The following is a 15,031-nucleotide window of genomic DNA, read 5'->3' as shown; positions in this document are numbered from 1 at the left end:
CTTGTGGTCAAGTGATAAACAGCATTTCCAAAATCTGATCTCTCTGCCCATGCAGCTAAGATTCTTATCCATTATTTCTTGTTCTGACTTTCAAACAATTGAACCCTGCTCTGTTACCTTATTCTGATTCTTCTCATCTCTGGCAAGCAACTTTCCTACTTTGTCCCTTGTGCCCCCCCTCACCCACCTTCCGGAGGGGAAAAAACTGTGGTTAAAATATATAAAACTACAGTTGTCCAGTGGGCAGGCGACCAAGGAGCTTGCGAACAGGACAGCAGCGATGGATGGTGATAGGTTTGCTGTTGTTACCTGCACAGCGTGTGCCATGTTTGTCTTCCTCCCGGAAGAAAGTGCAGATGAAATCTGTTTTAAGTGCAAGCTGGTTGACATTTTGGAAGAAAAAATTAGAGGACTGGAGGCCTAAGTGTCGACCCTACTCTTGATCAGAGGATGAAGACTTCATTGATAGAAGGCAGCGTTTAATCCTTCAAGCATAGCAGGTGGTGGAACCAGAGAGGGCAGTACGTGACCAGGAAGAGAACTGGCAGCATGTAATTTCTAGAAGGGGGAAAAGGCCAGCATGGGAATCCCTCAATGCTATTGAGGTAAGTAATTGCTTTCAGGCTCTCTCCAGAGGCTCTACAGTGCTGAATGCTTTGGAAGGGATCTCACAAGGAAGAAACCAGAAGAGAACACCATCTACTGGAAGGCATGGGATGCGTAGTCCTAGGGATGGAGGTTCCAAGGCCACCACCCCAAAAGAAAACGATAGGTGGTGGTGATCGGGGACTTCCTCCTAAGAGGGACTGAGTCATCCATCTGCCATCTGGACCTGGAATCTCGAGAGGTGTGCTGCTTACCGGGAGCTCACATTCAGGATGTGACTTGAGAGGCTTACCAAACTGATCAGACCTTCGGATCGTTACCCATTCTTCTCCACGTGGGAACTAACGATATGGCCAAGAATGACCTTGAGCGGGTTACTGCGGATTATGTAGCGCTGGGAAGAAGGATCAAAGAATTCGGAGCGCAGGTGATGGAGAGAGGACTGGGCAGGGATCATCTAATTGAGGACGTAAATGCGTGGTTGCGCAGGTGGTGTCGCAGAGAGGGCTTTGGTTTCTTCGACCATGGGACTCTATTACGGGCACAAGGATTGTTAGGAAGAGATGGGATCCACCTAATGAAGAGAAGGAGGAGCATCTTCGCGGGAAGGCTTGCAAACCTAGTGAGGAGGGCTTTAAACTACGTTCGTTGGGGGACGGTGACCAAAACCCTGAGGGTAATAGGAAAGTTGGGTACCAGAAAGAAATGCAAAGAGGAACGAGCAAGAAAGGAGGACCCCTGATTTGAATGGAGAAGATAGGGCGATCAACTGGTTACCTGAGGTGTTTGTACACTAATGCGAGAAGCCTGGGCAACAAACAGGAAGAACTGGAGGCCCTGGCCCAGTCCAAGAACTATGATTTAATTGGGATAACAGACTTGGTGGGATGACTCACATGACTGGAGCGCTGTCATGGAAGGGTATAGATTGTTCAGGAAGAACAGGCAGGGGAGAAAAGGAGGAGGAGTTGCACCATATGTAAGAGCACTATGATTGCTCTGAACTCCAGTATAAAGAGTGAGGAAAAACCTGTTGAGCGTCTATGGGTTAAGTTTAAAGGAGCAAACAACAGCAGTGATGATGTGGTTGGTGTCTGCTACAGGCCACCGAATCAGGTAGATGAGGCTTTCTTCGGACAACGGAGAGAAGCTTCCAGATCGCAGGCCCTGGTTCTTGTGGGGGACTTAATCACCCTGCCATCTGTTGGGAGACCAATATGGCAGTACACAGGCAATCCAGGAAGTTTTTGGAGAATGTTCAAGATAACTTCTTGACACAAGTGCTGAAGGATCCGACCAGGGGTTGTGCGCAGCTTGACCTTCTGCTCACAAACAGGGAGGAACTAATAGGGGAAGTGGAGGTGGGTGACAACCTGGGAAGCAGTGATCAGGAGATGGTAGATTTTCAGGATCCTGACCAAAGGAAGAAAAGAGAGTAGTAAAATACACACCTTGGACTTCAGAAAAGCAGATTTTGACTTGCTCAGAGACCCGATGGGCAGAATCCCCTGGGATGCTAACATGAAGGGAAAAGGAGTCCAGGACAGATGGCAGTATTTTAAAGAAGCCTTATTGAAGGCACAGAAAGAAACCATCCCGATGCATAGCAAGAGAGGCAAACATGGTAGGAGACCAGATTAGTTTACAGGGGAAATCCTTGGTGAACTTAAGCACAAAGGAAGTTTACAAAGAGTGGAAACTTGGACAAATGACCAGGGAGGGATTTAAATGTATAGCTCAAGAATGCCGGGACGTTATCAGGAAGGCGAAAGCACAAATGGAATTCTGACTGGCTAAGGATGTGAAGGATAACGAGAGGTTTCTACAGGCATGTTAACAAGAAGAAAGTGATCAGAGAGGGTGTACGGCCCCTACTGGATAAAAGAGGTAACCAAGTGACAGATGATGTGGGGAAAGCTGAAGTACTCAATGCTTTCTTTGCCTCGGTATTCAGACAAGGTGGGCTCCCGGACTAATGCACTAAGTGACACAAGATGGGATGATGGACAGCCATTGGTGGATAAAGAACAGGTTAGGAACTATGTAGAAAAGCTAAACGTACACAAATCCATGGGTCCGGACGTAATGCATCCGAGAATACTGAGGGAGTTGGATGTCATTGAGGAGCCTTTGGCCATTCTCTTTGAAAAGTCATGGAGATCAGGAGAAATCCCAGATGATTGGAAAGGCAAATGTAGTGCCCATCTTCAAAAAAGGGAAGAAGAATGATCCAGGGAACTATAGGCCGGTCAGTCTTACCTTGGTTCCTGGAAAAATCATGAAAGGGATCCTTAAGGAATACATTTTGAGGCACTTGGAAGAGAGGAAAATGATTAAGAATAGTCAGCATGGATTCACAAAGGGCAGGTCATGCCTGACCAATCTGATTAGTTTCTATGATGAGGTAACTGGCTCTGTGGATGTGGGAAAGTCGGTGGATGTGATAAACCTTGACTTTAGCAAGGTTTTTGATAGTCTCCCACAATATTCTTGCCAGCAAATTAAGAGAATGTGGATTGGATAAATGGACGGTAAGATGGCTAGAAAGCTGGGCCCAGCAGGTAGTGATCAACAGCTCGATGTCAGGATGATGCTCGGTTTCTAGCAGAGTGCTCCAGGGTTTGGTTCTAGGACTGGTTTTGTTCAGTATCTTGATGAAGGACCTGCATGAGGGGATGGATTGCACCCTCAGCAAGTTTGCAGATGACACTAAGCTAAAGGGAGAGGTAGATAATACTTGAGGGCAGAGATAGGGTCCAGAGTGACTTAGACAAATTGGAGGATTGGGCCACAAGAAATCTGATGAGGTTCAACAAGGACAAGTGTAGAGTCCTGCACTTTGGACGGACGAATCCCAAGCATAGTTACAAGCTGGGGACCAACCAGCTAAGTAGTAGTTCTGCAGAAAAGGTCGTGGGGGTTACAGTTGATGAGAAGCTGGATATGAGTCAACAGTGTGCCCTTATAGACAAGAAGGCTAATGGCATATTAGGTCGCATTAAGAGGAGCGTTGCCAGCAGATCCAGAGATGTCATTATTCCCCTTTATTTGGCTCTGGTGAGGCCACATCTGGAGTATTGTGTCCAGTTCTGGGCTCCCCACTACAAAAAGGATGTGGACGCATTGGAGAGGGTCCAGCGGAGAGCAACCAAAATGATTAGGGGGCTGGAGCATATGATTGAGGAGAGGCTAAGGGAGTTGGCTCTGTTTAGTCTGCAGAAGTGAAGAGTGGGGGGGCGATTTGATAGCACCCTTCAACTTCCTGAAGAGAGGTTCCAAAGAGGATGGAGAGAGGCACTTCTCAGTAGTGACAGATGGCAGAACAAGGAGCAATGGTCTCAAGTTGTGGTGGGAGAAGTCCAGGTTAGATATTAGGAAAAACTATTTCACTAGGAGGGTTGTGAAGCTCTGGAATGGGTCACCCAAGGAAGTAGTGGAGTCTCCATCCCTAGAGGTGTTTAAGTCTCAGCTTGACAAAGCCCTGGCCGGGTTGATTTAGTTGGGATTGGTCCTACCTAGAGCAGGGGCTGGACTTGATGATCTTCTGAGGTCTCTTCCAGCTGTATGGTTCTAACTGCTGTCAGCACTTCCTCCTCTCAAAAGTGAACTAAAAATGGGACAAATACAGAAATTGCAACCTACTAATGGCTAATCACGGGTAAGTTGTGCTCCTGATTTGCTAAGAATTGTGTGTGCTGTATTGTTGAACTTAAGCACATCTGGTTGGGCAGATCTCATCCCCTAGTTTTATTATGTCTTCCCTAGATTGTGAACTCCAGAGTCAAGGTTACCATGTGCCTAACACAACAGGGGCTTCAACATGGCTGGCTTCTATGCAATACTGTAAAATAAATGATGAATAGTAGTATGAAGTGCTTAGGACTTTTTGACCTCAGTTGTAGGTTTTGACATAGTGCAGAGCCAGTATCATTTGTGTTAGTGATCCCCTAGTATGGTGACCCAGTGCCATGGTGCTCTTTATATCAGGTTTCCTTTGATATTGCTAGTCTCAAGGTATGTTGATTGTAATGCCAATTGCATGAAGTTACAGCTTAAGACTGTCCAGAAACTGCAATGTTGAGCAATGTTTCCCATAAAGGGGTCATGTTACTCCCATGATTTCATGTGATATCTGATGTGATTCTGAAGTTTAAAGTTTTTAATTTTTAAAGTGCAATGTGGGTTTGCCTACCTGTCTGGCACATCTTGACATCACTGTATTCCTACCTGAGTTTGTGTGGTTCTTAGCCTAATTGAGCAGAGATCCATTCTTAAAAGGAACAGAATTGGGTTTAAGTAATGAAAGGGATTTTTTTTTTAAGCATTGGACTTTAGCAACTAGTAAAATTAATTCCATATGGAAAGTGAACAAACGACAGAATATTTTTATAATCCAAGATAACCCTCACAAGCTTGTCATAGGCCCTTAGTTTCCATATTTTATGGTGTGTACAGATTCATTTAGTTGAAATTAATTGTGAAGTCATAATGGCCAAACCAGAAAAAGACTCACCAAACACACAGATTTGAAGCTACCCTCCCTCACGTCTTTCATGTTGTTAATTTGTGTTATATTTTTCTTCCTATGGCCCAAATTCTGCAAACTCTGTGGGCATCCTTTTTAATTTTAAGCACGTGAGTTACTCCATTGAAGTTAATTAGAATTTGTGCTTTCAAGTACATGTAAAGTGATTGGAAGATTACAACATAGTGAAAAAAGTATCAGTAGATGTAATTCTAATTTAAAACCATGTTTCATGCATAATTCCTTTTAATAAGTTATTTTTTCAACTGTTTACTTATAGATGTTTCAAGACTAATGATTAGTAGTGAAAGAGTGTTAGCCTTCATAAGTCTTAAGGTTTTTTAAATAGCCAAGTATACATAGTTTTAGTATACCTTGTATAAATTTTGTGAATTTTTGACAACTGCCATGTGGCAAATATATCTTGCTTTTTTGTGTGTTCCTTTTGAAGAATTTGGGGTTAACACAATTTATTTATTAAATGTGTAGAATTCCTCAAATTTTCTATCAAATCTTGTTGTTAATTCCCCAGTGCCGCCACCTGGTTAAAATAAGCATTTATATTAAAAGGAGACATTCATTTGCAAGGATTCTGCTATGCAGCTAAATGTTGATTGCTTTGCTATGTTTTTGTTCTCCATTGGCATTTGCAGTAGTAAAGCAATATTTTTTTCTTCTCCTTTTTATAGTGTCGGTGTCCTTTGTGCTTATGCTGCCAACCAGCACTTAACAAGTCAAGTCCGGGGAGCAAAGAACCTGGTGCACAGTAATTTTAAAGACCTAAGAATTTTCCTCAATGATACTCCAGGGGTAAAGAGATTCTTTCCTTATATGTGGGTGTATCTGTAAGATAAGCATTCTAACAGTGCTTCTTCCTATTCATTATTAGTGATGCATGCTGCAAACCATATATCGTTTGGTTGCTCTGCTTTCCAGTTGCATAAAATGTAATGCACAATGCATGAGAAATCCTTTATCTTGTATTTATAAATATCTACCAGTTATTCTTCTAGACCAGTGTTCTTTGAACACATTCCTACAGAGCATCTTACAGTATTTAACACTCCTTTGCCTTTTTTTCTGTTGCTACACTATGCATTGCCAAAGAGCTAATTTTTTTAAGGGAACTGACCTGTTTTTCGCTGTTCTTATACAAGTGTACATGAGCAACTGCCCCATATATCGCATTTCTTTGTCAATATTCTCTCTAGGGTGAACGGTAGCCTTTATTGTATTTTTTTGAACAACTTTTATTTGGTATATATTGAGACATACCAAATATGAAGCATAGTATTCTTAATGGCTTCAAAGTTTGTTTACAAAGAAAGCAAAGAGTCCTCTAAATACTTCTCTGACTTTCTCCAATAAAAGATGAATTCTTGTTAGAAAACTTTATGATCGCTTTTCCCTTCTGTTTTGTTTGATGTTTGATTCATTATCAACGGAAAACTCGATACTGTTTAAATATTTTGGCTTTAAAAATCATGTGGAAAGCAAACAAATATTTCACTTATTACAGGTAGCTAAAATTTTGACAGAGCCAATTCAGGCAACACTGTCTTGTGTGGGTATAGTGGCCACCTTCTGAATTTGTTGTAAGAATCCCACTTTATCAGAGCGTATGAACTGTTTCTTCTTTTTGACCTGAGGGTTTTGTGGTGATAAAGCAGGGGTGGGCAATAATTTTTAAAGGTGGGGGCACTTCACAGATTTTTAAAGTGGCCCCAGACTGCCCTGCTAGTGGCAGGGCCTCAGGCACAAGGGGCGGGGACAGGACATTTCTGTGCTCCCCTGTCCACAGACCTTGATTGGCTTGGGGAGAGGGGGAAGCATGTGAAGTCTTTGCCCTCTTCCTCCACCCCTATCCGGTGCCTGGAGAGAACCAACGGCTGAGCGCCATGTGCCTAGTGCAGGGGGAGGAGACTTTGCATGCTCCCCCATCCTCAGGTCTTGATTGGCCTGGGAGTGGGGAGGCATCAAGGCATCCGCGGGCCAGAACAACCTCCTTGGTGGGCCAGATCTGGCCCCCGGAAGCTCTTGCCCACCACCCTTGTGATAATGTCTACGGATTCAGAATGTCATTCAACAGTGCAGCCTTAGCTAGAGTATATTGTTCTTGTTTTACACAAAATCTTCATTCACCACTTTCTTAATTCTGTCCATACCTGGGCATATATTATTCCCTCTTGCCCCCATTGCATATATATGTAAATTCACTTTTGTGGCTGAGCCCTTTGGGGTAGATATGGAAGGAAAGTTGAAGTTGCATAATGAAACTTTGGCTTGCAGTATGGAGTGCTTTTTTTTTTTTTTTAAGTTTCTTTTATAATCATTTTGAGCTGCCTCTGGGCATTAATGTGAACCTGACATTGGTGGATTTGACTCTGTCATACCTAATATTCTTCCACACACTGTCCTGCATTAGCTACATATGGATGTACACTGTAGGAAACATCAGAATATAAAATTTGTCTTGCTTCCTTCAGCTATCATGTTGTATATATGAAATATCTAAAAAGCTAATGACTGCTAACGTACTATTTCACTAAATTAAAATAAGTATTGGACACAGAATGCTTATGGAAAGTTCAGAAATTCCTCAAGGTCTCAGTTATGTATTTTCCATTTTATACCTAGACTTATTAGTTCTCTGTATAATTAAGTTAATGTTATCTATAGTTTATTTTATCATGTGATGTTTCTTAATATGTTGCTTTGTTGTGCAAGACACTTTTAATTAAATCCAAGAAATTCTTTAGACTAATAGGAAGGATCTTGAGCTTGTTGATTCTGGTATAAAATTCATTTGATTGTAGACTATAGACAATATTTCAGAAGTCTAACTTAACATGTCCAATCAGCATTAAGTGCACAATGTGTAGACTATATTTGATAAAGATATCAAGTGCTCAGAGCTATTATCGTGGAAGATGTGTAGACTATATAAGGCAATATTGCTTCAGACTTCAGCACAGTTAGCATTGTCCATTAATTATATCGGCTCATGCACTCTTCCTCCAGAATACCTATTCTTGTTTTGCTAGTCATTCTAGTCCCACTTCAGTTTGTGATGTTGTTTGGCAATTCATAGCAGTCCTGTCATGAACTGTTTAAATTAGCCTCTTCGGTAGACTTCAGAGCCTAGAAAACTCTGATGTATTGGTAAGAGTGTCAAAAACAATCTCACAAACATACAATGTGTCATATACTTCACATGTTGATTTTCACATGTTGATTTTGGTCATGTAATCAGTACTGCTTTTGTGACACATTATATTTACCACACTGAATTCTTGAAGGTAGAAACCAAACAACTGATTAATAAAATACCTCATCATCATCATAATGCTGCTGTTTGGGGTAGTGCAGAGCCCAGATTGTGATTGAACAGAACCACGGTATTGGTAAAAGGCAGAGTCTGCACTTAGAAAAGGGCAGCCACTTCTCTTCCTATGCCCAGCAATGGAAGCGCCTGCAAGCTGCTTAGCATGGTAAAGGTAAACATAGGAATAAAAAAGTGGGAAAGCAGTTCATGTACTTGCTGCATATATCACAGTGAAGGAGGGAGGAAATATTGTTAGATGACTAAATGGACAGAACTAGCATAAAACAGAATACACAAAACCTGACTTGAGGGAGTCCTCATAAAGCAGTGCTTCCTGCTATTAATTATCATTAGGGTTTAAATCTATTTCCTAGGAAACTTCCCAATTAAACATCTTAAAGAGCTTTGCACTGTGCAAGGATTAAATATATTGTTTTAGTCATTGAAAGTAATAATGGTAGAGTTCAAGAGTTTGGGGAGTTTGTAGCTAAATATGCATATGTGGGGTGGTTATGTGCCTCTACTAAAAATATATTTTTTAAATCTTTTAGCAAATTGACTATTTGGTGAGCCAGTACAACACTACAAAGAACAAAGCACTCTCCGACCTTAATAGTAAGCAATATAAGTTTTTTTTATTATCTATATCTATATTATGTTATATGTATATTTGGTATAGTTACGTTTTCCAGTTTATACCTAGACTTATTAGTTCTTTCTCAACAAAATTTATGATACTTATATAATCTATAGTTTATTTTATGTGATTTTTCTTAATATGTTGCTTCGTTGTGCAAGACACAACATAAATGGCTACTGATATAAAATGAAAGTCAAGGTGTTACAACCAGAGTCACAGATTAATAAACATATGATTCTTTAGGGAAAATGTCACAGATACGGCACAATATACACTTTTCTAAAAAGTAAACTCCATTCTTCATTAAATGACTTTCACCTAAGTCAAAGACTACTAATTTGGGGGTTCTTTTTTCAAGGTTAGTGACCCTAGTACTTTCATTTGGGAAGCATTTCTTAATTTTTGGAGCACGGGACTTGTGCCAAGTGCCATGGCTTCCGGCTGTAGTTTAGATTAGATTATACTGAAGCGAGGTATATAAAATCCAAATTAATTGGTTGACTAGTTAAACAAAGTATTTAACTAATTAACCAAATAAAGGTGGGAAGTGGGTGGGAGGCCACTCCTTGCCTGGATGGGCTTCAGCACCCCGCTGGACTCTGTGTCCGGACTGGAGCCGCCCAGGCCCCCTCCCTCCCATCACAGACGGTTGCTCCTGCCTGGAGTGCACCTGGGCTTAAGGACGGTGTCTTGAATTTCAAGAGTCAGTGGGTCAGGCTCCAGTTACGTAAGAGACCACGTCTCTATCTACAAGCCCCCAAGATCTGTACTCCTCTAAGCGAATGGTGAAAAGCCAGAACAAAGAGTGTGGGAGCTTCTGACAAGGCCTTCTAAATAAGCCTCCCAAAGCCTACACTAAGCTTTCTATTACCTGAAAATGGAGAAAGCCAGAGATTCCAAGAAGCTCACTAAAGACTTCACTATTACCCATCTATTTTACATGAAAGATAGTTACAGTGATCAGCAGATGTACAAAAACCTAAGATTGATGGAAAATAGGAAGAATCTTTGGATATGTCGTCATTTAAGAACACAGCTGGAGCTTTGGGGGGGAAAGGAGGGAGAAAGGGATCCAAATAATCAATTTCTTTGTTACAAACTATTTTTCATGGCATATGAGTAATAAAATGTTTGCCTCAAATTCATAAAGTGTGTCTTCATAAAGTAAAATTAAGGAGCGGTAATAACAAAGCAATACTGGCACATGCATTTCTGGTTATATTGTTGCAGTGCTCAAGTGTGTTCACTTTCCCAAATCAGGTACTAAATAGACCTCATTCCCTTTTGATTTACTGCATAATCCCACAAGCCTTAGAGGTTAGTGGTGGCAAAGAAGGTGTGGGCATTGGGGTCACCTTATAATGAACTTGGATTTTTAGTCCTGAGAGCAGCTTTTTTAGAAGTTCAGTAAAAACTGGTACAAGATACTTGCTCCGATTAGGGAGTGATACATAATTGCATTGAACTGGCTGACAGTGGATTTTCTTTTCTCTTACTACAGATGTTGGACCGTTGCTTGGCAGCAGAGTTCAGGAGCGGTTCGGGAAAGAAGTACGTCCTGCACTTGATGCAGCTCTAACAATGGCAGGAGGTAAATGTACAGCTCTGCCTTATTTTTAACCTTCTATTGCATTGTTAAGAGACCTAGGCTACATCTAGACTGGCAAGATTTAGCGCAAATACTCTAAACGCAAGAGACTTTGCGTTAGAGTTTTTGAGTAAGAGAGCGTCTATACTGGCATGTGCCTTTTGCAAAAGATTTGCTTTTGGGCAAAAGCATCTATGCCAGTGTAGACGCTCTCTTGCGCAAGAAAGCTCCAATGGCCATTTTAGCCATTGGACTTTCTTGTGCAAGAAATTGATGTTACCTGTCTACACCGGCCTTGTGCGCAAGAACACTTGCGCAAGAGGACTTATCCCTGAGCGGGAGCGTCAGAGTATTTGCGCAAGAAGCACTGATTTCATACAGTAGAACGTCCGTGTTCTTGCGCAAATACTTGCGGCCAGTGTAGACAGGCGGCAAGATTTTGCGCAAAAGTGGCCGCTTTTGCGCTAAATCTTGCCAATGTAGACATAGCCATACTGTCTTATTTCACAAGTTTTCGTAATCCATCTATAGGTGGCGTTCTTTTCTGGGCAGTGACATTTATCAAGTGAATTGAGTTTTTTGTGCATGCCTTGGGGCAAGGGGGAAAGGCATGGTCCCATTACTGAGGAAAGAGCATTATTCCACTGACAGGAGCTTATTTTTCTTTTCCTCAGCGTATGTATCCTTGTGTCTTTGTTTATAAAGATACTAGCAGACTTACTCAGTGTTGTCCAGATGCTGCAGGGCAGGGGGATGGCAGTGTGGGGGGATGCAGAACTCAGGGCACGGCCTTGGGGGGGAGGGAGGTGTGAGCATAAAGGGTGAGGAGGAGGTGAGGAGGAGCTCAGGGCAGGAGTCCCATCTGGCATGGGCCTTTTATCTCCTCTCTCCCTGACCCAGCCACCCTGGGGCATTCTCCCTCCTTTCCTCCCTCTCCCCTCCAGCACTGCAGCCAAGGACTGGGAGTGGGAGTAAAGGGTGTGGGGTGGGGAGGCTACTTACTTGGTGTGCTGGCAGGCAAGATGGCTGAGCCAGGCCTCCTGACCATTCTCTTGGTGGTACAGCTGCCCTCAGTGGACACTCTGCAGGATAGCGTGTTCCTATGGGCTCGCTGCCCCCAGTGCCCACTCTTGTATTGTGTTCCTCTGAACAGCAGCCCCTCCCTTCCCATGTTATGGAAAACAGTCCTTTTCCTAGGGCTTCCGCTTGTCCTGGCACAACCAAAACTTGAAGTTAGAAGACAGGGAAGCTGCATACCAAATTTGGTGGCCCTAGCTTTTACATTTAGGAGAAGTGGGACCTGTTCTCTATAAGTGTCTTTGACTGCTAGGTTTTGACTAGGTAAAGTCCCATCTTCACCTGTTCCGGCAGTACCAATGGTTTATGGAAGTTGCCATGGCAATGAGTTTACACAGCTGAGTTAGCCAGTTGATTGCATTGTATGCAAGATTTTGAGCTTATCTAACCAGGTCTTTGTAGTAAATTTCTCTTCATTTGACATGGTATGTCTGTTCCGAGATTTACTCTTCTTATAGGAAAAGGCTGATTAGGAAAGATGCAAACTTTTTGTGAATTGTAAGTAATGAGGAGTGGTTTCTGTTTCTCAGGCTGGTCATACTCTGATTTATGTCTTCAGTCATCATACCAGAGTTGCTGCTTTTGTGTGTGTGTGTGTGTGTGTGTGTGTGTGTGTGGGCTATCACCATCAGTTATTATATTTGTCTAGTTTATAGTGAAGATGGCAGCAACTAAAATTTATTGTCTATACATTCTTCGAGGATTAGTAACACTTGATTCTGTGACTTGTCCATTTTAAAGATGATTTTCAGCAGTTCTGTGTAAGATTGCTATTTCAGGAATTTGTAAATTGTGCGGTTTTTCATACAAAAGTAAAAATAATCCCTGAAATTAGTCACTTTTTTTAACTCTACTCATGCACCCATTGTCATTCTCCTTTCTTTGCTTTATTTTTCTGTTGGGCTTGAAGTCAAAGTGGAAAGGGCTATCAAAGGTAAAAGACTTGACAATCTTGTGTGTTGTGTGAAGTGTGGTTCATTTTTGTGCACTTTCTTGTGCATTTTTAGCTGTATCTGTTTGTCTATTCTTCTGTTCAGCACTTCATTGTTTTTATATGATTGGGCTGAGATCTAAAGGCAGAAAATGTTGCATCAGCCAGATGCTAATGCTGGTTCAACATGTTCTGTTTCGTTTGAAACTTATAGTTCAGTGATGTGCCCCAGGTGTATGGTTGTGATAGAAATACAGAAAATATTGTATTGAACTTGCAAAACAAACCCTGGATTTTTGCTAATGATTTGACCCACTTGCGCTGGTATATTATGAAAGAGTGTTCTCATATTTGTATTGCAATCCACCAGAACTGGTGAACCAAATAAAAGGAGTACGTTTTGGGTGGGTGGAATCTTGGTAAACTAGATTGACTGTTCTTGGCCTGTGCTAGCAAAATATGCCTACTTCTATTTGCAATATATCTTCTGGTGCAATATAATTGTTTTTTGCAGTTATATGTATGCATCTTGCTGAGTAACTAGTCTGACTTCTAAATAAAACTTTGTATCATGACAGCAATCAGAGAAACAAAGGAGGCATTGGAAAATGTGAGCGTCTCTGTGGAGGTTTTGCAGGAAGGTACTGAAAGGCTGCATGCTAACCTGACAGATGTTAAAATACACCTGAGCAACACACTCAGTGACTCTGCATGCTCTGCTGCTCAAGCTGCTTCAACTTGCAACATGATCAGAAATTCATTACATCAACTGAATATTAATGCCAACTTCAGTGGGGTAAGAACATATTTTTCAATGTCTCACGGTTTCATTGGATTAGCTCAATAATATTCCTCTGATTCAAGCTCAATCTGTGACATAATCTGTGTAGTAAAATGATCTCTTCTGCATCTAGGACACAGATGGAAAAAGGAAGATACAGATCTGCCAAATAATAATGTGAAAGTGCTGCTCTGGCCAATACATAGGGTTGCCAGGTGTCCGGTATTGAACCGGACAGTCTGGTATTTTTGTCTCCTGTCCAGTAAAAAAAAGTCAGAAAATACCAGACACCTAAAATATCCGGTACTTTGGTTTTTTCTAGCCAGGAGGTGAAAATCCCAGGCTGTCCTGCTCAGTACTGAGGCAGCCTGGCAACTCTAGTGCTTTCTGGGTGGTGCAGGGAGGCAAGATGGCGAGCGGTCGCCGGCAGCCTGTTAGGGCCAAAAAGCCTCACCACATGGTTTATAAACGGGCCACGTTGGGTGGATTTCAGTATTTTTCTCAAACCATCTGACAACCCTACAGTACAATGATCAACTAACTATAATTTCTGAGAATTAAAATCAAAAAATTGATCAGACAAAGGATTAAGGAGAGCACTAGAAATATTGTGCTACACATATTCTTCCAATTTGTTTTTACCTCTCCCTTGAAATATATTGTCATGTAGTGTATATTCTGTTTTTATTCAATGTTGTTTTTTCCCCCCCCCCATCCTAGTTGCCTGGTGTGAGCACGCAGCTTGCCAAAGTCAATGATGTCCTTAAAATAGACCTTTCCAGTCTTGTTCAAAAGGTACATTTCTTGGTACATTAAATAATAGGATTCATATCATATTTGTTCTTGGCATTCCCAAGTAGAAGTATCTTTCTCTCTTACCCCTTCTTAGTGGATTTCTTTCCTAGTTGTCCCAGTGTTGTTCATACCTTAAGATTGAATATGTATTAATACTTAAGGCTTGACATCTTCAGAGCACTGTGTGTCCAGAATTAACATTAGTTTTCTACCAAAGAATATTCTTCAAAACCAAAAAGACAGAAGTCTGGGTCTACTGGCATGTGTTTTATCTTTTTAAACTTTAAAGCATTAGGTACTTTTAGTAGGAGCCTTGTTTATGGGAAAGAAAAAGCAGTTCTCAAGGCCTAGGGCAGGAAAGTTGTTTGTAATACTTTGTTTCCCATAAAGGCCCGAGAAAAAGGATTTAGATTCTTGTACAAGTGAGTGTTGTTCCTCTTTCCTGACTGGTTCTGTACACCAGTCTCCACATGACATTTTTTTTTATTTTGGGATGGGGACACTCTGAGAGAAGTAGACTGTACAGGTGTGTTAACAATTCAGCATTGTTTACTGAGAAGACACTTAGGGCATATCTGTTTACTTAGGGCATATCTGCTCTACAAAATTAGGTCATTTTTATTTAATTCAGCTTTGAACATCTGATTTAACATGCAATTCTGCATATTCTCACAGGGCTGGCGCTAGGTTTTTTGCCACCCCAAGCAAACAAATTTTTGGCCCATCACCCTTTTTCGTCCGGGGAGGGTGCGCGCGCAAATGC

At 41.6% G+C, this 15,031-nt stretch overlaps 1 protein-coding gene across 18 annotated transcripts in view; it reads left to right on the top strand.

Moving 5' to 3' along the window:
• The window catches only part of PROM1 (prominin 1), an 89,551-nt gene that overhangs the window by 44,739 nt on the left and 29,781 nt on the right, over positions 1–15,031 (top strand). For all 18 annotated transcript variants that reach the window (XM_089777820.1, XM_089777823.1, XM_089777822.1 and 15 more), the window contains 5 exons: positions 5,821–5,941; positions 9,008–9,071; positions 10,598–10,687; positions 13,271–13,488; positions 14,194–14,268. In XM_089777820.1, coding sequence (XP_089633946.1) covers positions 5,821–5,941; positions 9,008–9,071; positions 10,598–10,687; positions 13,271–13,488; positions 14,194–14,268 — 568 coding nt within the window. The remainder of the gene's footprint in view (positions 1–5,820; positions 5,942–9,007; positions 9,072–10,597; positions 10,688–13,270; positions 13,489–14,193; positions 14,269–15,031) is intronic.

Source organism: Pelodiscus sinensis, chromosome 4 (assembly GCF_052426305.1).
Source record: "Pelodiscus sinensis isolate ZL-2025 chromosome 4, ASM5242630v1, whole genome shotgun sequence".
Lineage (NCBI taxonomy): Eukaryota > Metazoa > Chordata > Testudines > Trionychidae > Pelodiscus > Pelodiscus sinensis.
This window is presented reverse-complemented; position numbering and strand designations above follow the sequence as displayed.